This window comes from Pelophylax lessonae, assembly GCF_965119305.1.
Source record: "Pelophylax lessonae genome assembly, chromosome: 3".
Taxonomy (NCBI): Eukaryota; Metazoa; Chordata; class Amphibia; order Anura; family Ranidae; genus Pelophylax; species Pelophylax lessonae.
This window is the reverse complement of record NC_138770.1, coordinates 245,780,892-245,805,337: the sequence shown is the minus strand read 5'-3', so window position 1 is coordinate 245,805,337 and position 24,446 is coordinate 245,780,892. Positions and strand designations below refer to the sequence as shown.

Sequence of the window (24,446 nt, the reverse complement as noted above, 5' to 3'; positions counted from 1 at the left end):
TGCAATGATATGTACAGTTCACTGACTCAAAATTGGATATGGGCGTTAGGATTTTGACCTTGGACATTTATGGGTAATTAGCAGCTTATTTAACCACTTTCTTTCAGGTCACTATACACATAGAGCTGGGGGAGAACTTTGTTGATGCGGGAGGACAAACCGGTACATCCTCTTGTTCTCCCCACTTGTGCAAGGCCCTGATGCCCTTCACCACTATCTGTAATGTAATTGGCCTTGTACCATGTGATCACTGTGACCAATCACAGAGTTCACAGTAGTAGTAACAAACAAAGGATCTCATTCATGCAGCCTTTGTTTACTACTGTGATTGAGTTTTTTGGGACTGAATTTTTGATCCATTTATGTCTGTTCCAAAAGAACTGTTGGAAAACTTTCATTCGATCAGCGGACTGCACAGAAGGAAGGATTCCACCATATACCTCACCTTTGTGCATTTGGGATCTTTTTTTTTTTGTGATCAGCGAGGAAAAAAATTAATAATCAATGGTCAGCCTTAGATGGAAGTTTCCGTGGCTGTAAAGGGGTTTAGTTCCACTTTAACTGTAGCTAGACCAGTACAAAATTAATTGCGAGTAGTTGCTATGGGAACCAACCTTTGTTTCTAGCACTTTTATACTGAATAAGCCCTTAAGTCTTCAGTTGCACTAATTAACACTGGAACCATCTTTGATTAAAAAAAAACTCAGTATTTGAAATTTTTCATAAAGCTACAGGAAAACCAGGATCTAAAATTTACTAATTTATACATGTTTATTTATTAAAATAACAAAGGAAGTACACTAGCATGAAAACAGTAAGTGCTTCCTCTTGAGATACCACATACTGTACTTTTACTTCCTCCAATTATAAAATCCTACATGTCACTCAAAGCTTTCCCTTTCATTGTTTATTTTCCAACAACCAAGAAGAAGTCTAAAATGCTGATTATATGAAGATACATCACATTTGTTTTTTTTGTCTTTGGACTTTTGACGTATTACAGTTTCATCATGTTTATTATAATAAACTTATGTTTATTCATGTAAGTATATACACTATATTGCCAAAAGTATTGGGACGATCGCCTTTACATGCGCATGAAATTCAATGTTATCCCAGTTTTAGTCCGTAGGGTTCAATATTGAGTTGGCCCACCCTGTGCAGCTATACCAGCTTTAACTCTTCTGGGAAAGCTGTCCACAAGGTTTAGGAGTGTGTCTATGGAAATGTATGACCATTCTTCCAGAAGTGCATTTGTGAGGCCAGGCACTGATGAGGACGAGAAGACCTAGCTTGCAGTATCCGCTCTAATTCATCCCAAAGGTGTTCTATCAGGTTGACTTTAGGACTCTGTGCAGGCTGGTCAAGTTCCTCCAACCCAAAATTCACTCATCCATGTCTTTATGGACCTTGCTATGTGCACTGGTCCAAATCATTTGGTGGAAGGGGGATTATGGTGTGGGGTTGTTTTAAGGGGTTGGGCTTGGCCCCTTAGTTCCAGTGAAAGGAATTCTTAAGGCGTCAGTATACTAAGGTCATTTTGGGCAATTTCATGCTCCCAATTTTGTGGTAACAGTTTGGGGATGGCCCCTTCCTGTTTCAATATGACTGCGCACCAATGCACAAAGCAAGGCCCATAAAGAAAAGGATGAGCGAGTTTGGGGTGGAGGAACTTGACTGGCCTGCACAGAGTCCTGACCTCAACCCAATAGAATACCTTTGGGATGAAGTAGAGCGCAGACTGCAAGCCAGGCGTTCTCCTCCACATCAGTGCCTTACCTTTGCAAATGTGCTTCTGGAAGAATGGTCAAACATTCCCATAGACACACTCTTAAACCTTGTGGACAGCCTTCCCAGACAAGTGGGCCAACTCAATATTGAACCCTACGGACTAAGACTGGAATGCCATTAAAGTTCATGTGTGTGTAAAGGCAGGCTTCCCGACATTTGATATTATAGAGTATGATACTGTACTATGTCAGTATAAACGATACTGTATTGTAAGAGGGCAGTAAATGCATTGCTAGGTGACTGAGTTTTCCTTATGTTCATGTATACCAATAAAACACACTGCAGACTTAACCACTAAAGAATTCAAAGATAGTATCTCATGGCTTTTTCCATCTCACGATGCTCCTACAAACGTTTGTCAAACTTGTAATTTTATTAGAAATGATATAACGCCTGTTATTAGATGCATCCAATACAATATAAACTACAAAATTCCAGTGACATGTAACAAGTAAAACTGTATATAGCTAGTCATAACACAGGGATCTAGAAAATTGTGTGCACTTCTGAAACGTGGGTAGGCGATATTAAAAATAGATGGCATATGCTGAAACATTTTTATACTTGTTACGGTACTGCATGTGTAAATCTATGATTTTTGATTTACCTAATTCTATTTTATTTATTTGTAAGTTAATACTGTCACAAGCAGGCATATATCCCCATCTATGTGACAGCTAACAGTGGCTTTAAACGGGTCGATTTTTTTTGCTCACCGACAGGTCTAATTAGTGATTATTCCAACACAGGTTAGTGTCTAAGACCGGTTTGACCACTGGATAACATTGCTACTTTTAGAAGGAAGTCAGGGGAGGTAGCAATCCCGAGGTATTAAACGTATAGTCAACAGAGTTTAGGAGACTGCAAAATGTGATAAGCTGTCTGTATGGTGACCATCCCCCAAATCAGGAGCAGTGATAGCATCAACCAACTTCTATATCTTAACCAACAAATATGTAAAATGCCTACAAATTTCCAAAATTAAACAGGTTATCGGGAATGCATTGAGTTATAAAATTCTCCTGGATCCTTCTCCAGCAGTCCAAGAATTAAAGCCTAACTAAACCCCCAAAAAGTTATATATTGTACCTTACCAATCATTGAATGTGGGAGCGCCATTAGTTTTCTTTTTTTTCAAGCTTTTTCTCCTTTATTTCATCTGCTGATCGGCCGAAACACATCTCCTGTCTTAGGGTAGTTACATTCACATCTCCACTGTATCTTGGACCAATGTAACTATGTACATGCTATACCTGGCAGATGCCCCTGGAAGCTGGCAATCGCTGAAGTAGACACCGCTACTCCAGTGAGCTCCACTTGCTTATGGGTCCTGCACTGAATTACAGCCCAGCTGCATTCTGCACACAGGTGGTCAACTGTTTCAGCATGATTGCCATTTTTTAATGTAGGTAGTGGAGAGAGTGGTGTCACCGCCCCACCTCTCATCTTGTCCAATTAGAGAAGGCTTTGCATTCATTGAGAAAAAGCAAAGCATTCTCTGAATGGCACCCATGCCAAGTGGAAATCCCTGAATAAGTGGTGTCTACTTTATTGATTTCCAACCTCCAGAGGCATCAGCCACACTGGGTATGATAAAAATATACCACACCTAGAATTCCTTTTTAACTATAGGCAAAGCCAAAACTGAGATATATGATACAGGGTTTTGGACAAATTATATAATACTGGCAGGCAGGGCTGCTGTGATAAATCATGGGGCCCTGTACAGCCTACCTGACAGGCCCTGACCCCCCTCCCCCAACCCTGTCACAGTGCCCCACCAATCATATGCGGCCGAGGCATTCCCCACTGATTGGCGTTTGGCAGTAACAACTTTCTGGTGGGATAGCTCAGGTGCGTTCAGTCTAGAATCTGTACATGCCTGAGCCCATCCCTGCTAAAGAGAATGCTGCAGCTGACTTTAAGGGCCAGTTCACACTAGTGCGATGCCAAATATTGCATGGCATTCACACCGCATTGCTGTGCAGATCACATGCAATGTCTGTGCGACATGCATTCAGCCATACAAACTGTAAGGCTGAATTTGCATCGCATTTGGACGTGCAGGACCCTTTTTTTGTCCGCACCGGAATCGGATTGCAGGGCGGGTTCACAGCCATGCGATCTGATTCTGCAAATCGCTCTGCATTTTTCAAACTGACTGTGGGGTGTTGTTAACTTAACATACACTCCGCAATCGGTTTGCATGAACAAATTGCGATTTTGATGCGGTGCAGATTTGCAGCAAATTCGCTGTGAATTCGCACTGCATTTAGTGTAAACTGGCCATAAGGCCTAATAGATATTCCTTAAAGCGGAGTTCCACCCAAAAGTGGAACTTCCGCTCATTTGCTTCCTCCCCCCCCCCCTCCGGTGCCACATTTGGCACCTTTACGGGGGGAGAGAGGAAAGGATACCTGTTTTTGACAGGTACCCTTCTCCATTTCCGAAAGACGGTGCCGCGGAGCTGTCCCTCGGAAGTTTGGCCCCCTCCTCCCTCCCCCACTGCCAAGCCAATCCGAATGCACAGCGCGTTTTGCGCATGCGCAGTAGGGACCCGCCCGTGAAGCCGCAAGGCTTCACTACCAGGTTCCATGACCGGCAATGGTGGCAGCAGCACCCGACAGAAGATGGAAACATCTGCTGAGATAAAGACATCGCTGGACTCCAGGACAGGTAAGTGTGTCCCAATATTAAAAGTCAGCAGCTACAGTATGTGCAGCTGCTGACTTTTCATTTTTATGAGGGCAGAACTCCGCTTTAAGCCTTAAGGTATATCTATTATGACTCAAAATCAGCTGCAGCATGCACTCCAGTAATTATAAGAAAATCAGTTTACACTAGCATTGCTATGAGTGATCCAATATTTTACACGTGGTGAGGTGGCATTGTATCACTATAGTGCCATACTGCCAAAATCAATGGAGCTGTCTAAGGTGCTCAGAAATAAACTTGTGGATACCTGTGAATCCGGCAAAGAATTTGAAAAGAATACCAAATTATTTGAAATCAATCATTCCACTGTAAGGAAAATAAGCTATAAGTGGCATAGATTTCAAAGGACTAATGATTTATCCAGATCTAGCTGGCCTAGCAAATTCAGCCAAACACCTTATTGTTCGATGCTAAAAGGAGTCTCCAAAAATCACAAAATGCCATAGCTGGGTGTTTAAATAACTAATTAACAGTTAGGGTCAACGTTCATAAATCTACAATCTGAAAGCATTTGCACTAAGGCTGGCCATACATGTTCAGTTTTCTTGTACAAATTTCTGTTAGATTTACTACAAACCACATAATATGAGGTCAAAGCTAAACAACACTTTCACTTGTATCCAATTAGGTACCCTTTTTACTACATAGTTGAAGGTAAATTTCAAGAAAACTGTACATAAAATTGTAAGAAAATCGTATAATGTATGTCCAGCCAAATTCTACCTGCATGACAGGTGTGTAAAGAAAAAGTCTTTGTGGTCCAAACAAAACATTAGGGCAAGATTGCAGCTGGCCATTGAACCTATATGAAAAGACGAGGCTTCTGAAACAATGTTCTGAGGACTCCTCAGCCTAAGATAGAACAGCAGACATGTTTGCCAAAAACCAAAGATAGAATCTTTGGAGAAGAAGCTCATAACACCAGTGAAGCATTGTGTTAAAAATGTTATGGCTTTGGGTTGCTTTGCTGCTTTTTGGGTCTGGGCAACGTATAGGCAGTTATTGAGTCAACTACAGTGCCTTACGAAAGTATTCGGCCCACTTGAACTTTTCGACCTTTTGCCACATTTTAGGCTTCATACATAAAGATATAAAACTGTAATTTTTTTGTGAAGAATCAACAACAAGTGGGACACAATCATGAAGTGGAACGAAATTTATTGGATATTTCAAGCTTTTTTAACAAATAAAAAACTGAAAAATTGGGCGTGCAAAATTATTCAGCCCCCTTAAGTTAATACTTTGTAGCGCCACCTTTTGCTGCGATTACAGCTGTAAGTCGCTTGGGGTATGTCTCTATCAATTTTGCACATCGAGAGACCGAAATTTTTGCCCATTCCTCCTTGCAAAACAGCTCGAGCTCAGTGAGGTTGGATGGAGAGCGTTTGTGAACAGCAGTTTTCAGTTCTTTCCACAGATTCTCAATTGGATTCAGGTCTGGACTTTGACTTGGCCATTCTAACACCTGGATATGTTTATTTGTGAACCATTCCATTGTAGATTTTGCTTTATGTTTTGGATCATTGTCTTGTTGGAAGACAAATCTCCGTCCCAGTCTCAGGTCTTTTGCAGACTCCAGGTTTTCTTCCAGAATGGTCCTGTATTTGGCTCCATCCATCTTCCCATCAATTTTAACTATCTTCCCTGTCCCTGCTGAAGAAAAGCAGGCCGAAACCATGATGCTGCAACCACCATGTTTGACAGTGGGGATGGTGTGTTCAGGGTGATGAGCTGTGTTGCTTTTACGCCAAACATAACGTTTTGCATTGTTGCCAAAAAGTTCGATTTTGGTTTCATCTGACCAGAGCACCTTCTTCCACATGTTTGGTGTCTCCCAGGTGGCTTGTGGCAAACTTTAAACAACACTTTTTATGGGTATCTTTAAGAAATGGCTTTCTTCTTGCCACTCTTCCATAAAAGGCCAGATTTGTGCAGTATACGACTGATTGTTGTCCTCTGGACAGAGTCTCCCACCTCAGCTGTAGATCTCTGCAGTTCATCCAGAGTGATCATGGGCCTCTTGGCTGCATCTCTGATCAGTCTTCTCCTTGTATGAGCTGAAAGTTTAGAGGGACGGCCAGGTCTTCGTAGGTTTGCAGTGGTCTGATACTCCTTCCATTTCAATATTATCGCTTGCACAGTGCTCCTTGGGATGTTTAAAGTTTGGGAAATCTTTTGGTATCCAAATCCGGCTTTAAACTTCTCCACAACAGTATCCCGGACCTGCCTGGTGTGTTCCTTGTTCTTCATGATGCTCTCTGCGCTTTAAATGGACCTCTGAGACTATCACAGTGCAGATGCATTTACACGGAGACCTGATTACGCACAGGTGGATTCTATTTATCATCATTAGTCATTTAGGTCAACATTGGATCATTCAGAGATCCTCACTGAACTTCTGGAGAGAGTTTGCTGCACTGAAAGCAAAGGGGCTGAATAATTTTGCACGCCCGATTTTTCAGTTTTATATTTGTTAAAAAAGTTTGAAATATCCAATAAATTTCGTTCTACTTCATGATTGTGTCCAACTTGATGTTGATTCTTCACAAAAAATTACAGTTTTATATGTTTATGTTTGAAGCCTGAAATGTGGCAAAAGGTCGAAAAGTTCAAGGGGCCGAATACTTTCGCAAGGCACTGTATATATTTTCTGCATCTTATCAGTGTGTTTTCTGAGAATGTGAGACCATCTGTACCCATCTCTTGAACAAGAAATGGGTCTTTGAACACAATAATGATCTGAAGCACACTGGCAAATCCACCAAAGAAAGATCAAAAAAGAAGAAATAGAGGATTATTGACTACCTTAGTCAAAGCTCTCATTTGATTCCTTACAAAAATCTTGGGATTTAGTGCATGCAGTTCATGCAAGAAAATCTATAAAACCCTTGCAACAGATGGAATTCTGCATGGAGAAAATGGTAAATCATTTCACTCAGTTGATGTCTAAAAAAAAATTTGTGCTACAGAGAGCAATACCAGCTTCGGATGCCAAGGGTGTAACTATGATTTCCACAGTATACCATTCATCTATTGATATGTTCTTGAATAAAGGATTGGAGGGTACATTTTCTTGTGTTTTTATTCAAGAATATCACCTTTATCTTTAGGCACTGTTTGACACTGTTTGAACAAAAATGGAATGTTTGCCTTTTCAAATATTTTGAAAAAGTCAACAATTTCCACAGGGTGTACTTAATCATTTATATGACTGTATATACTTTATGAATTGATGATGTATTTTGCCACATTTTTTTGTTCTTGAGGAAACAATTTTTACAAGGTTAGTTCACCTTTCTATTAAACTTTACTGTGCAATAAAAGGGCCCCAGTTATAAAAATAAAAATTGTACAGCAGAGAAAATGTAGTTTACTTTAAATGAGAAGTGCAACTTCTATAAAGGTTGCTTGGAAAACTACCATTCAGAGACATCCTCTATGTCCTGCGGAGAAGCTAGGTCATGTGATCTGTTCAGTCCATCCCAAGCATCCATGGAACGAACTCTCTCTCTCTTTCCCACAACTGCACAAGCACAGTGTGCTTTCCCTCCACTGTCACAACAGTGTTGTGCTCAGCCGCTGCAGCAATAAGGGGAGGAAGCGCACCCTGCGCATTTGTGGTTGAGTGAAAGCAGAAGCGTGTTTACTGTTGTGCTGTTGGGGACATGCTCAACAAACCACACATCCTGACTTCAATGTACGAGCAGGCAGATGCCTCTAAATGGTAGCTGTTTGGCCATGCTTCGGGGAAGCTGCACATAGCCTGCAGGTACTGTACTGTATATCATTTAACCGCTAGCTGACTGCCCACTGACCTTTTACTCCACCAGGGTGGCCCTGCTGTGCCGGATCTTGTACATGTTCGTGATCCAGTATTTCCGGGTAGGGCACGCACCAATCAGAGTACAGAGCCCTGTGTTTTTTAAAACACAGCCAGATGTATTAGTTAAAGCAGCACACATTACGCACATTGTTAGGCACACCACACAGTTAACCCTCTGATTGCCCATAGATGTAAACCCCTTCCCAGCTAGTCTCATTAGTACAGTGACAGTGTATAATATTATTATTACTGATCCCTGTATTAGTGCGGTGGTTATAAGTCGCTGACCACCGCCATTAGTAGTATAAAAAAAAAAATTGCAGTATATACAGCGAGGGAAAAAAGTATTTGATCCCCTGCTAATTTTGTATGTTTGCCCACTGACAAAGAAATGATCAGTCTATAATTTTATGGTAGGTTTATTTTACAGTGAGAGACAGAATAACAACAAAAAAATCCAGAAAAACGCATTTCAAAAAAGTTATAAATTGATTGAATTTTAATGAGTGAAATTAGTATTTGACCCCTTCGCAAAACCCTTTTTGGCAATCACAGACGTCAGACATTTCTTGTAGTTGGCCACCAGAATTGTACACATTTTAAGGAGGGATTTTTTTCCACTCCTCTTTGCAGATCCTCTCCAAGTCATTAAGATTTCGAGGCTGACATTTGTTAACTTGAACCTTTAACTCCCTCCACATATTTTCTATGGGATTACGGTCTGGAGACTGCCTAGGCCACTCCAGGACCTTATTGTGCTTCTTCTTGAGCCACTCCTTTGTTGCTTTGGCCGTGTGTTTTGGGTCATTGTCATGCTGGAATACTGATCCACGAACCATTTTCAATGCCATGGCTGAGGGAAGGAGATTCTCATCCAAGATTTTACAGTACATGGTCCCGTTAATCGTCCCTTTGACGTGGTGAAGTTGTTCTGTCCCCTTAGCAGAAAAACCCCCCCAAAGCTTAATGTTTCCATCTCCATGTTTAAGGGTGGGGATGGTGTTCTTTGGGCCCCAGACCGAGAGCTCGACAGGTATTTTGTGTTTCTTCTATTTGTGACTAATTGCACCAACTGTTGTCACCCTCTCACCAAGCTGCTTGCCGGTGGTCTTGTAGCCCATTCTAGCCTTGTGTAGGTCTACAATCTTGTCCCTGATATCCTTGGACAGCTCTTTGGTCTTGGCCATGGTGGAGAGATTGGAATCTCATTGCTTCTGTGGAAAGGTGTCTTTTATACGGGTAACAAGCTGAGAGTAGGAGCACTCCTAATCTCAGATGGTTACCTGTAAAGAAGTCACCCAGAAGCCAGAAATCTTGCTGCTTGATAGGGGATCAAATACTTTTTTCACTTGTTAAAATGCAAATCAATGTATAACTTTTTTGAAATGTGTTTTTCTGGATATTTTTGTTGTTATTCTGTCTCTCACTGTTTAAATAAACCTACCATTAAAAATATAGACTGATCATTTCTTTGTCAGTGGGCAAACGTACAAAATTTAGCAGGGAATCAAATACGTATTTCACTCAATGTATACTATCATTTGTAGTTGTGATAAGTTTCATGCAATACAATCAATATGCACTTTGATTTTTTACAATTTATTGAATACGTTTTATAGCAGAAAAATAAAAAAGTATACCGTGGGTACGGAAAGTATTCAGACCCCCTTAAATTTTTCACTCTTTGTTATATTGCAGCCATTTGCTAAAATCATTTAAGTTCATTCTTCTTCCTCATGAATGTACACATAGCACCCCATACTGACAGAAAAACACGGAATTGTTGACATTGTTGCAGATTTATTAAAAAAGAAAAACTGAAATATCACATGGTCCTAAGTATTCAGACCCTTTGCTGTGACACTCATATATTTAACTCAGGTGCTTTCCATTTCTTCTGATCATCCTTGAGATGGTTCTACACCTTCATTTGAGTCCAGCTGTGTTTGGTTATACTGATTGGACTTGATTAGGAAAGCCACACACATGTCTATATAAGACCTTCCAGATCACAATGCATGTCAGAGCAAATGAGAATCATGAGGTCAAAGGAACTGCCTGAAGAGCTCAGAGACAGAATTGTGGCAAGGCACAGATCTGGCCAAGGTTACAAAAAGATTTCTGCTGCACTTAAGGTTCCTAAGAGCACAGTGGCCTCCATAATCCTCAAATGGAAGACGTTTGGGACGACCAGAACCCTTCCTAGAGCTGGCCGTCTGGCCAAACTGAGCTATCGGGGGAGAAGAGCCTTGGTGAGAGAGGTAAAGAAGAACCCAAAGATCACTGTGGCCGAGCTCCAGAGATGCAGTCAGAAGATGGGAGAAAGTTGTAGAAAGTCAACCATCACTGCAGCCCTCCACCAGTCGGGGCTTTATGGTAGAGTGGCCCGACGGAAGCCTCTCCTCAGTGTAAGACACATGAAAGCCCGCATGGAGTTTGCTAAAAAACACCTGAAGGACTCCAAGATGGTGAGAAATAAGATTCTCTGGTCTGATGAGACCAAAATAGAACTTTTTGGCCTTAATTCTAAGCGGTATGTGTGGAGAAAACCAGGCACTGCTCATCACCTGTCCAATACAGTCCCAACAGTGAAGCATGGTGGTGGCAGCATCATGCTGTGGGGGTGTTTTTCAGCTGCAGGGACAGGACGACTGGTTGCAATCGAGGGAAAGATGAATGCGGCCAAGTACAGGGATATCCTGGACAAAAACCTTCTCCAGAGTGCTCTGGACCTCAGACTGGGCCGAAGGTTTACCTTCCAACAAGACAATGACTCTAAGCACACAGCTAAAATAACGAAGGAGTGGCTTCACAACAACTCCGTGACTGTTCTTGAATGGCCCAGCCAGAGTCCTGACTTAAACCCAATTGAGCATCTCTGGAGAGACTTATAAATGGCTGTCCACCAACGTTTACCATCCAACCTGACAGAACTGGAGAGGATCTGCAAGGAGGAATGGCAGAGGATCCCCAAATCCAGGTGTGAAAGATTTGTTGCATGTTTCCCAAAAAGACTCCTGGCTGTATTAGATCAAAAGGGGGCTTCTACTAAATACTGAGCAAAGGGTCTGAATACTTAGGACCATGTGATATTTCAGTTTTTCTTTTTTAATAAATCTGCAACAATGTCAACAATTCTGTGTTTTTCTGTCAGTATGGGGTGCTATGTGTACATTCATGAGGAAGAAGAATGAACTTAAATGATTTTAGCAAATGGCTGCAATATAACAAAGAGTGAAAAATTTAAGGGGGTCTGAATACTTTCCGTACCCACTGTATATATATTTTTTCAAAATAAAAATATATATATATATATATATATATTTTTTTTTCATAATGTTAATTTTCTTTTTTTTTTGTTTATATAATACAAAAAAAAAAAAACAGTGGTTATCAAATACCATCAAAAGAAAACTCTATGTGTGCGAAAAAATTATATAAATGTAATTTGGAAACAGCGTTGCCAGGTAAAGAAGGGGGTAACATTTTCCAGAGCTTAAGTTGTTAAAATAAGCTCAATTTTTCTCCTTTTACAAAGTTTTGTTTTTAAAACTGGAGCCCTTTTGTTGCACAAAGTTTATTAAAAAGCTGAACTAACCTTTTAAATGTTTTTTATCGGGAAAACTATTTATATATATTTGGAGTACCGATAACATTTTGTAGTTTATTACATTTTGGTTGATGTGGCAATTCTGGTGACAGCATTCATTTTCTTTTTTTAAGGCTAATTACATTTTTTGTATGAGAACAGAAAAATACCTGCCTGTGCTGTCAGAATCGTTGTGCTCTTGTAAATTCCTGTGTGCTGAACTGAAATCTCAAACAATAGTGTCAGCTTTCTCAGTATCTTTTGTGATCTACGAAGCAATATCCCCTCTTTTCAATGGAGATGAGGGGAGAAAGAAATATTCATAGTTCAAATCAGAAGAGCAGGCTAGGAAGACAATGCTGCTCCTCCGTAGATACAGTGCAGTAGGTGAGCATTCAGATCACCAAGTGAAAAGAAAAGGCTAATAAGCTGAAATATTTACAATTCTTGTTTCTGGGTTTAGATATGCTTTGATCATGGTACAATGGCTCATAGATGCAGGTATCACAATGACAATACCAGGGGCCTAAAGATTATACAGAAGTTAACAGCTAAATTTGTACAATCATTCGATGGAACAATTTTTCACATTTTGTTTATTTAAACTTGCAAAAACTGGATGATTAACCTCAGATTTTTTGGATATGTACACAAAGCCTCTATTATGTTACAACCAGTCACTAAGCACAACCAATCACTTGGCACACTACTCATTGTAGTCAAATAAATATAAGTAAACATTATATTGCCTATAGACCACACAAGTTCATAGGTCAATATAATGCTAAATGTAAAAGCTATTCCTTTACACAACTAGAAACAAAATCTAGTATTCTACATAAACTCTTCATTTTAAAAAAAATAATATAAACATTCAGCAAGTTTCAATGATAAAGAACCAATAAGTTTTATTAGACTAGATTCACACATGTCTAGTACGAATTTACCCTCAGTTTTTACTGTGCATTTCCAAAACAGCTGTATAGCGGTTCAGCTGCAAATTAGATGCGGTTCAGATGCAAATTTCTGGAGCCAACGGCTACCGTCGTCTTTAACATTAGCTGGTTGTTAAGGAGCGGGCCGGGAAGCCGAATGCCGTGTCCTTAACAACGAATGACTAATCAGCTGACAGCAGAATGTAAAAAAAAACATTGCCGGCAATGAACAATTGTGAAAAAAGTGGCGTGGGGGTCCACCCAACCCATACAGGCCCTTTGAAAACTGGCAGACGGAGGAGCTGTCAGACAGCGGGAGCAGACCTTTTTCTTTTTTTCCTTTTTCGGGTCAGTGATGGGAGTGGACATCGTGATTGACGATGGATTGACGCCGGAGGACATTGTTTTTGATTTTTTTTTTTTTAATAAAGGAATTGTCAAAAAATTTCTCTGTGTCTTTATTTCTTTTTGACATTTTTTTTTGGTGAATGAGTAGGAGTACAATGTACCCCATACTCATTCACATGGGGGGGTGGGATCTGGGGGCTCCCAGATTCCAAAAAAGCCCCCCCGGCCGCAGACCCCCACAGCCACGGCCCAGAGTTATGGGGAAGAGGCCCTTGTCCCCATCAACATGGGGACAAGGTGCTTTGGGGTGGGGGGACCCCAGAGTGCCCCCTGCTTCAAAGCACCCCCCCAATGTTCAGGGCGGGGCGCTCGCTCCTCTCCCCCTTTCCAGGCCTGCCAGGCTGCATGCTTGGATAAGGGTCCGATATGAATTTTGGGAGGGACCCCACGCCATTTTTTTCTTGATTTTTCCATGAAGATTCCCCTCAAAATCTTTACCAGACCTAGGGGTCAGGTAGTAATTGAGGGGGACCCCACAACATTTAATTTTGGCATAGGGTTCCCCTTATAATCCATAACATCCCTAAAAGGGCCAGTAATGGATTGATGGGGGGACCCACCCCCACAATGATATTCTTTTCTGACTTAATTTGTGTTAAAAACTAATGAGATGTGCAATTCAGATGCATTCCCATAGAAGACAATGAGCCTTGAATTCACACCTGAATCGCACCACCATGCTTAGAAAACGCACAGGACACTTTTTAAATTTGCAATGAATTTGCAGTGCCGCTGCACTGCATATTTGTGAACCAGCTCCATAGAAAGACAGTTTGGTTCACATGTCATGCGAAGTGGATGTGGTTAAAAACACATCCAATATTCATATATGTGAACGGAGCATTGGCATGAAATGTTGCTGTGTTTTGCAAATATTTACAGATTATCAGGCATTCAGCCTTCTGAAAGACTGGGCAGTTGAGAAAGCAAAGCCAACGTCTTTTGTTCAAGCATTCATGGAAAGCAGAGAAGGATGTAAAAGAAGATAGGTACACATGTTTGTGATTAGAATGGGTGAATTTCACTTATTAGCTACTATTATATACCAGGTTGTCAATATGTAAAAATGAAATGTATGTCTTTTTAGTACTTGAAATAAATTCCAGGCAAACAGATAAACATGCAGTTGTAATACATACACCAATCAGTCATAGCATTAGGATCACTAACAGCTTAAGTGAATAACATTGATTATCTCGTTACAATGGCTTCTGAAAGTCAGTGGGATATATTAGGCAGAAAGTAAACATGTTGTCCCTGAAGCTGATGTGTTGAAAGCAGAAAAAATTAGCATTGCAGTTTGTTGTGCATTGGCCCGTGTAGCTGCAAACTAGTCAGGTGCCCATGCTGACTCATGTGCACAGCCAAAACTACCTTCAATGGGCACGTGAACATCAGACTTGGACTACAGAGCAATAGAAGGTGGCCTGGCTTCTTGAATCATGTTTTCTCTTACATAATGTGGATGGCCAGGAAGTGTGCGTTGTTTACCTGGGAAAAACATGGCAGCAAGATGCAGTATGGTAAGAAGGCAAGCTGGCGGAGACAGTGTGATGGTTTGGACAATGCTCTGCTGGGAAACTTTGGTCTTCCCATTCATGTGGACATTAGACTGACACATACCACCTACCTGTACATTGTTACTGACTAAGCACCCCTTCATTAATATGGCATTCCCTGATGGCAGTGGCGTCTTTTAGCAGGATAATGTGTGCTGACACACTGCAAAAACGGTTCAAGGAACACAACAATCAATTTCCAGATCTAAATCCATTGAGCATCTGTTGCATGTACTGGAAAAACAAGTCTGATCCACCGAGGTCCCACTTGGCAACTTACAGGACTTAAAGGATCTGCTATTGATGCGTGGTGCCAGACACAACAGCACACCTTTAGAGGTCTAGTGGCATCCATGCGCTAAATATCAGGGCTGTTTTGTTAGCAAAAGGGGGGGCTACTCAATATAAGTTGGTTCATCACAATGTTATGACTGATCGGTGTGTAAGAGATGTGTTTTACTAAAAGATTTGCACTGAATTATGTTCAGCCAGTCTTGTGATTACCCTGTGGCACACTGCCTAGCCCAGAAGACACCACCACTAATTGCTGGTTCAGCTTTGGAGCTTCCGGTGTGCCTTCGCCACCTACAGCTTTGATATTTAATGGTGAATCAGCTTCGGAAGCTGTTAAACTGAACAGTGAAATAGTAATAAATAGTGTAGTCATCTTTCTGGCTATGCAGTAACATAGAGCTGTGTAAATCACAATAGCCTAGGAGAATTAAAAATGATGCATTCCAAATCAAGTCCAGTTTTGTAAATATTTCAATGAGCTATGTAGGCACAGCAAAAGGACTTATACTTCAGGAATGCACACCTCATCCACTGCCTGGTGCCAGGGTCTTACCTCCTACAACAGCTTGGAGGAAGTTCAAGCATGTAAAAATTTCGTAAATTTGCAAACAGGTCTTTGTCCATATCAAAGTGGAAGTAAACTCCCATGCATAATTTTAATTGGAGATAAGCTTATAATAAGACTTATCTATAGATACTGAAAATATCTCCTAAACCTGCACGGTTTAGGAGATATTTACTGTAGATGCAGCAGGTAACGTCACCAGCGCATGCGCTCTGAAGGAAAAGCATACCCATGCCAGTGACGTCATCACAGCTCCAGCCACTCTCACAGCCGGAGTCTGTGAACCTCTAAGGAAGACTGGGTGAAGATGGAAGCACCTTCAGTGGGGACAGCGTGCCGCTGGAGGGCTTCGTTCTACGTAACTTTCACATATTGTGCTAGTATGCAGCGCATACTAGCACATTATGACATTGTTTTGCAGATTTAGAAAAAATAAAAAAGTCAGTGGTTTAGCTCTTTTACTTTTTGCATGTCTAGCCGTTTGTTAAGTTAGGAGCAAACTGTGCAGCCATAGCAACATTTCTTTTTTGTTGTTTTGCCAGAAACAATTTCATAGTTATACCTGTGTAATAAATTCACACAGGTGCGACATGAGATCCGACTTGTGAGAGCACGTCGCATGACATGTCAAATTAAATGTTTCCCTATCAAAGGTGTCTTAACTGCTCTGACATTAGTTGCTCTGAAAAGGTTCCTGCACTACTTTGGTCCATTTTTGATACGACTTCAATGCCATAGAATGCAAAAAATCACATCAATTAAGGTCAAAGTTGGACTACAGTTGCAGGGCAAAATTGGATCGGAAGCCGCACGACTTTCATGTTGGAGCAGTGTGAACCTCGGCTTAAAAAGTACAAACCTTCTCTCTTGTTTCATTTGGTAAATGATGTCAGACAACGTATATATCTGCATTATGGAAATACAGACAAACAGATTGTAATTTTTTCCTCTTGGATTATGCCAGCCCTGGGGGTAACAGGTGACTCCCCTCTCTACAATTAATCATCTATGCTCCAGCTACTCTATAAACGTATGGTATCCTCTTTACTAAGGCTACCTTAGATAATTACTGATCAAATATAAGCACCTTTAGAACAGTCTAACGTGCATTCTAGTTTTTAAACATTTCTTATATTAAATTCTATGGTAGTGAGCTACTGTATGACTCTTAATATTCAGAGCTGAAAATGGGTTAGTTACTATGAATTACTAGAAATTGTACTTCAGCTGTGCTGTTTGCATTACCTCCCTGAATGAGTCTGAATATATACAAAAGGAAAGTGTATGTGAAACATTCCCCAAAGTAACCGTTGGAGAGCTCAGCGTAGGTCATCTGGTGTTCCTTTCATAAGCAACGGATGTCTCGGAGTCAGCAGCTGCATATTACTAATGTGGCTGGCTGGTGTCAGGAATAAAGAGCAACGCCTGTATGCTGCTGTTTGTTTAGGAGTAAGGAAAGAAAACGGCTTACATGGAAATGTCCTTTTGATGTTGCATTTCTTTAGTTACATTCTGGAAATTCAGTTCTAATGTTTCCAACTGTTGCTCGAAATCTGTGTGAAAGAAAACCATTATAATTATTAGGTTGAATTCTCTAATTACACCGTCACATTACAAATTGCCTTTACTTGAAAATAGAGAAGGTTTACTCATATGTCTAAACAGTAGGCAGGAATTGTTAACATAGATTGCTGAAAATTTATGCCAAGATAAGGAGCACCTATCAGATAACTATATTTTCTGCTTGGCGCGAGCACAGGAAAAATTGATATACCAAGTAATGAATTAGGTTATATTGCAGCCTATTCTGCAGCAATAACACAAATATTTGATTTTCCCATGAATTAGAAATGATTAAACCTGTCTTCTGTATCAGTACATGTATGATAAAATGAAATACTTACTGATATGGAAGACCAATTTCATCATTTATAATTTATGGGAAATAATTATTTTTTTCACAAGAATAATTCTGATGTGACAGCCTGGGCTATGGTTCTAATTTTTCATGGTAGAAAGAAAATGGATGAAGTGGGGCAACAGGATTTTATTGGTACCATCATAGAACATTACAAAGAAGGTTTTTTTTTAAAAAAATAATCAATTTATTGTATACAAATAGTTTAGAACACAATACAAAAGGGCCATAAATGTGCATAATGTGCACAAAATATATCCCTCTTGACGGTTGCTACACCCCCAATATTGGGGTTACTTTTACCTGGGAAGCTACTCCAGAGAAGATAACTAGGTTTAGGCTGTCTAACTGGATATGTTTAGCGGTTTCCTGCTTCTTCAGGAGATGGGTAGAGGGAGTAGAACCAGGGGCCTAACTACAGGGGTTGCAATTGCAACCGGGCCCCATGCTCCAGGGAGCCTGTGCGGCTCTCCTGTACACCTGGATAGGAAGGGGGGGGGCAGCATGTAGAGAGATCACTGTCCTCCTTTTTTCCTCCTGTAGCTTCAGGAGGAAAATGGAAAAGATTGGTCCCTCTGTAAGCTGCCCCCGCCGCTCCTCCTATCCAGTTCACTTGAGTTCTGCTGTCTCTGGGCCCCTGTGTGCTCCCCTGGTTCCCCCCCCCCACTATTCTGCCTCCCCCCCCCCACTGTGCTCCCTCCCCTCTCCTGCCAGCTGCTGCAGGGGATGTGTCACAATAGAGAACAAGGAAGGGGTCGGTAAATATGTAATTTACCAGCTCCTTCCTTTTCTGAATAATGAACTGATAAAAAATAATAGGGGTGAACTTCCAGGATCACAAAGGTCACACTTGCAACCGGGCCCTCGCATTCCACCACCGTGGGGAGGCCCCAAGATGGCAGGAAGGGGGCCCGCTGCAGGACTGTAATAAAGGGCCCCACCACAACGAGAGTAAAGGGCCCCAGGATCAGAGGGAAGAGCCCCTGGCTTGAAGGGAAGGGCCCCAGGATCAGAGGGAAGAGCCCCTGGCTTGAAGGGAAGGGCCTCGGCCAGGGGTCCCTTCATGGTTTCTTGCACCGGGGCCCTGAAGGTTCTAGTTACGCCTCTGAGTAGAACACTGCAAATGAACATGTATACAGCTTCATAATGACATAAGTATTCCATATAAACCACAAGGTTCATACAAACTATATTTATTCCAAGGAGTGGTATAGAAGACACTTACACTAAGGTTAGGCCAGGTTTAGCTGGCCGGCTGGGCATCCCCAGGCTTGGAGTCTGGTAAAAGGCCACAACACATCCATCACCAGCATGGTGGTGGATATATTCTGGCAAACCCCCTTTCACCAGGTACTTACTGATTAATTGACAGGACTCTGAGCTGCATGTGGTTGCATACAATGGTGTGTATACACACCAGTTGCACCAACATTTATGGGCTTGTATTATGCCGTATCATAGGAATTATCTCTGTGGGTTGAACCATGGCCTTTTCCCAGTTACTACAACATACAAGCAGCTTGTAGATCTGCTCCATAGACTTTTACAATACAGATCCATTAGGTGAGTGTCTGTTGCAGTACATTTTCCGAATAACTAATGCCCTTACTGTTTAATGCTTGATTCTACTAAAATGTATACACAAGGGATCGTGTGTCCCTTATACAGTATATGGAACTAATGGCTATTTTTTTATTATTAGCATTTCTTTACTCACCAATAGATATGCCCGCTGTAAAGGTACTCACACACCTGAAATCTAAGTGGGATCCAGCCTCTTGGGAATATTCTATCTCAGCTCAAAGGGGCCCAGCCGTGTTCTATCTGACCCACCACCCTCTTATCAATATTGAATATTGATTTTAAACAACCATCATTGTGGTATGTATCCTGCATCCTGTGACCTCCTAGCCTTTAGTACCATAAAAAAGTTGGTCGTAACAGTAATTTACTTTATACCTATATACAGTTATGTTCATATATATACAGTATCTCACAAAAGGGAGTATACCTCTCACATTTTTGTAAATATTATATTATATCTTTTCATGTGACAACACTGAAGAAATTACACTTTGATACAATGTAAAGTAGTGAGTTTACAGCTTGTAAAACAGTGTAAATATGCTGTCCTCTCAAAATAAGTCAACACACAGCCATTAATGTCTAAACTGTTGGCAACAAATTTGATTACAAATCCAACCTGGGCCCAATTAGCCATTTTCTCTCCACAGTGTCATGTGACTCGTTAGTGTTACAAGGTCTCAGGAGTGAATGGAGAGCAGGTGCGTTACATTTGGTGTTATAGCTCTCAATCTCTCATACTGGTCACTGGAAGTTCAACATGGCACCTGATGGCAAAGAACTCTGTTGATATGAAAAAAAGAATTGTTGCTCTACGTAAAGATGGCCTAGGCTATAAGAAGATTGCCAAGAACCTGAAACTGACTTGCAGCACGGTGGCCAAGACCATACAGTGGTTTAGCAGGACAGGTTCCACTCAGAACAGGTCTCGCCATGATCAACCAAAGAAGTTGAGTGCACGTGCTCAGCGTCATATCCAGAGGTTGTCTTTGGGAAATAGACTTATGAGTGCTACCAACATTGCTGCAGAGGTTGAAGGGGTGGAGGTCAGCCTGTGAGTGCTCAGACCATACGCTGCACACTGCATCAAATTGGTCTGCATGGCTTTCGTCCCAGAAGGAAGCCTCTTCTAAAGATGATGCACAAGAAAGCCTGCAAACAGTTTGCTGAAGACAAGCAGACTAAGGACATGGATTACTGGAACCTAAGATAAACGTATTTGGTTCAGATGGTGTCAAGCGTGTGTCACAGCAACCAGGTGAGGAATACAAAGACAAGTGTGTCTTGCCTACAGTCAAGCATGGTGGTGGGAGTGTCATGGTCGGGAGCTGCATGAGTTCTGCCGGCACTGGGGAGCTACAGTTCATTAAGGGAACCACTAATGCTAACATGTACTGTGACGTACTGAAGCAGAGCATGATCCCCTACCTTTGGACACTGGGCCACAGGGCAGTATTCCAACATGATAACGACCCCAAACACACCTCCAAGATGACCACCGCCTTTCTAAAGAAGCTGAGGGTAAAGGTGATGGATTGGCCAAGCATGTCTCCAAACCTTAATCTGTGGGGCATCCTCTAACAGAAGGTGGAGCAGTGCAAGATCTCTAACATCCACCAGCTCTGTGATGTCGTCATGGTCATGGGGGAGTGAAAGAGGACTCCAGTGGCAACCTGTGAAGCTCTGGTGAACTCCATGCCCATGAGGGTTAGGGCAGTGCAGGAAAATAATGATGGCCACACAAAATATTCACACTTTGGACCCAATTAGTACTTTTTTTGCCTGCGGTTTAGACAATATTGGCTGTTTGTTGAGTTATTTTTAGGGCACAGCAAATTTACACTGTTATACAAGCTGTACACTCGCTACTTTACATTGTAGCAAAGTGTCATTTCTTCAGTGTTGTCACATGAAAGATATAATAAAATATTTACAAAAATGTGAGGGGTGTACTCACTTTAGTGAGATACTGTATTTTGACACAGGCACAATTTTAGTTTTTTTTTTAGGTATTTACCAAAACATATTCAAAATAAAGTTACAGTATATATATATATATATATATATATATATATATATATATACTGTATGAATTTAGTCTGAAAGTGCACACTCTCAGGTTTAATTTGAGGGAATGTACATCCAAATTGGAGGAGGGGTTTAGGAATTACAGCTCTTAAGAAAAGCCATTAACCCTTTTTCAAGGAATCAAAAGTAATTGGACAATTGAAACAAAAGCTGTTTTATGGCCAGGTGTGGGCTACTCCTTCGTAATTTCTTCATCAATTAAGCAGGTAAAAGGTCTGGTGTTAAATCTAAGTGTGGTATTTGCATTTATTTGAATCTATTGCTGTGAACCTACATCATGTGTTCAAAGGAGCTGTCCATGCAAGTGAAACAGGCCATTGTAAAGCTTCAAAAACAAAACAAATCCACCAAAGAGATAGCAGCAACATTAGGAGTGGCCAAATCAACAGTTTGATACATTCTTAGGAAAGAAGAATGCATTGGTGAGCTCAGCAACATGAAAAGGCCAGGACATCAATGAAAGACAACAGTGGTGGATGATTGCAGGATCCACTCTATGGTAAAGAAAAACCCATTCACAACATCCAGACTAGTGAAGGACAGTCTCCAGTAGGTGGGCGTATTATTGTCAAAGTCTACATTCAAGAGAAGAATTCACAAGAGTAAATACAGAGGGTACACCACAAGGTGCAAACCATCCATGAGCCTGAAGAATAGAAAAGCCAGATTAGACTTAGACAAAAAACATCTAAAAAAGCAAGACCAGTTCCGGAAAAGCATTCTTTGGTCAGCTGAATCTAAGATTAATCTGTACAAGAATGATGGGAACAAAAAAGTGTGGAGAAAGCTTGGAGAAGGCTCACGATCCAAAGCACACAACATCATCTGTAAACCATGAAGGAGGCAGTGTGATGTCATGGGTATGCATGGCTTCCAGTGCCACTGGGTCATTGGTGTTTAATGATGATGTGACAGAAGTCAAAAGCCGCCCGGATGAATTCTACAGTGTTTAGAGATATACTGTCAGCCCAGATTCAGCCAAAAAAAGCAAAGTTGATTGGACGGCGCTTCACAGTACAGATGGAAAATGATCCAAAACACACTGCAAAAGCAACCCAGGAGCTTTTGAAGGAAAAGAAGTTGAATATTCTGCAATGGCCGAGTCAATCACCTTATCTCAACCGAATTGAGCATGCATTTCACTTGCTGAAGACAAAACTAAAGTCAGAAAGACCCACAAACTGAAGACAGCTGCAGTTAGAGCCTGGCAAAGCATCAGAGAGGAGGAAACATAGTCTTTGGTAATGTCCATGGGTTCCAGACCTCAGGCAGTCATTGCCAGTAAAGGTTTATTAACAAAATATTAAAAAATGAACATTTTATTTATGATTATATTCATTTGTCCAATTACATTTGAGCCCCTGAAAATGGGGGGGACTGTGTATAAAAATGGTTGCAATTCCTGAAAATTGTACTTGATATTTATGATCAACCCCTTGAATTAAAGCTGAAAGTCTGTACTTTATATTAATTTGCATTGTTTCCTTTTAATTTTATTCTGGTGGCATACAGAGCCAAAAATATGCAAAATGTGCCTGTGTAGAAAAAAATATACAAAGTATATTCCCTGTGCCAAGGTGAGGTATCCAATAAGTGTGTATATCACAGTGTCTAAAGATTACAAAAATTGGAAAATATATAGGTGTAAAAAACAAGCAGCTGCTGTAGGTAATGAGTAAAATGTCAAAAGAATGGTCTTTTTTTATGAAAAATGCCAGATACAGCGCTTGCTAATTAAATAATATCAGAGAATCTATAAAATACTCTGAAGACGTCACCGGAAGTGACGAAACGCATCAGTTTGGACCGCATAATGTCATTACGCTACCCTAGTTGGAACGCAAGCCGGAAGTTAGCCCGTGATTCCGCGAGGAGGACGCGCAGCCCGCACCGTTGACCACCAGGGATTGTGTTTATTTGGCTTTTATATATCCTGAACCCGATGCAAGGGTAATAAAACTTTTAATAGACAATATTACGCTATTTGGAGCCTTCCTTTTCTCCTTTCCCACTACATTGACCATCACACCCCGGAGTCCAGAGGAGCCATTACTAGCCCATAGGACCACCTTAAAAGGGGAAGCCATTTGGCCCAGGGGGCCACTAAAGCTTGAATGGTCTTAATGTCATATGACATATAAGACCCACGTCATCTGGTAAGTGACCCATCTTATTCATTTTCACTCGGGACAAGGAATCGATACCCTGAACAATCAAGCCAGAGCACTTGCACCTTTGTGGATAACCACTTGCACTGAGGACATTATTTTTGAGCACAAAGTCACTATTTATTGTTGGACTTTCTTTTATATTTATATCTTTTCCAAGGAAATATTGCTGATTGATTATATCATTTATTTAAAGTTATTTTTAACGGACATTTATGTCACAGTCACTTATGCACATCAGATTATAATTTAGCATAGCACTATTGTCACTTTTTATGGCTTTTCTATTATGAATCTATATTTATTTATATGCTATTTGATGCGATTTTACTTTTCATATGTTCTATATTGAGTCACACTGGCACTTTACAGAACAGGTTTAATTTTACTGGGAACTGTATTTTATAGATCCTCTGATATTATTTAATTAGCAAGCGCTGTATCTGGCCTTTTTCATAAAAAAAGACCATTCTTTTGACAAAATGTGCCTGTGTCCAAATATATATGGACCTAACTGTATGTACACAGTAATTCCAGTGGCCTGATTTTGTCTGCTCCCATGCTCATCCAGCGATCTTTGCCTCGATGACGCCATGACGGCTGCCAGCTAAACCTGGCCTAAACCTGGGGTAAGTGTCTTCCATACCACTCATCGGAATAAATATAGTTTGTATAAACCTTGTGGTTTGTACGGAATATTTATGTCATTAAGAAGCAGTATACATTTTCATGTTCTCCACATTTCATTTTCTGTGTTCTACTCCCTCTACCCTTCTCCTGAAGAAGTGGGACACCACTACACATGTCGAGTTAGACGGCCTACACATTGTTATCTTTTCTGGAGTAGCTTCCCAGGTAGAAGTAACCCCAATATCCCAAGAGGGATATACTGTACTTTGTGTAATTTATGCAATTTATTGGCCTTTTTGTATTGTGTTCTGATAAAATCATGTTGCCCCACTTCATCCATTTTATTTCAATGGTACTTAGGAGGTGGGTACCTGTACTT

General features: G+C 40.9%; 1 protein-coding gene across 1 annotated transcript in view; it reads right to left on the bottom strand.

The window, feature by feature from the left end:
* Window positions 1-24,446, bottom strand: part of LEKR1 (leucine, glutamate and lysine rich 1) — a 285,005-nt gene that overhangs the window by 93,093 nt on the left and 167,466 nt on the right. The window contains exon 7 of the mRNA XM_082251303.1: window positions 17,151-17,232. Coding sequence (XP_082107429.1) covers window positions 17,151-17,232 — 82 coding nt within the window. The remainder of the gene's footprint in view (window positions 1-17,150; window positions 17,233-24,446) is intronic.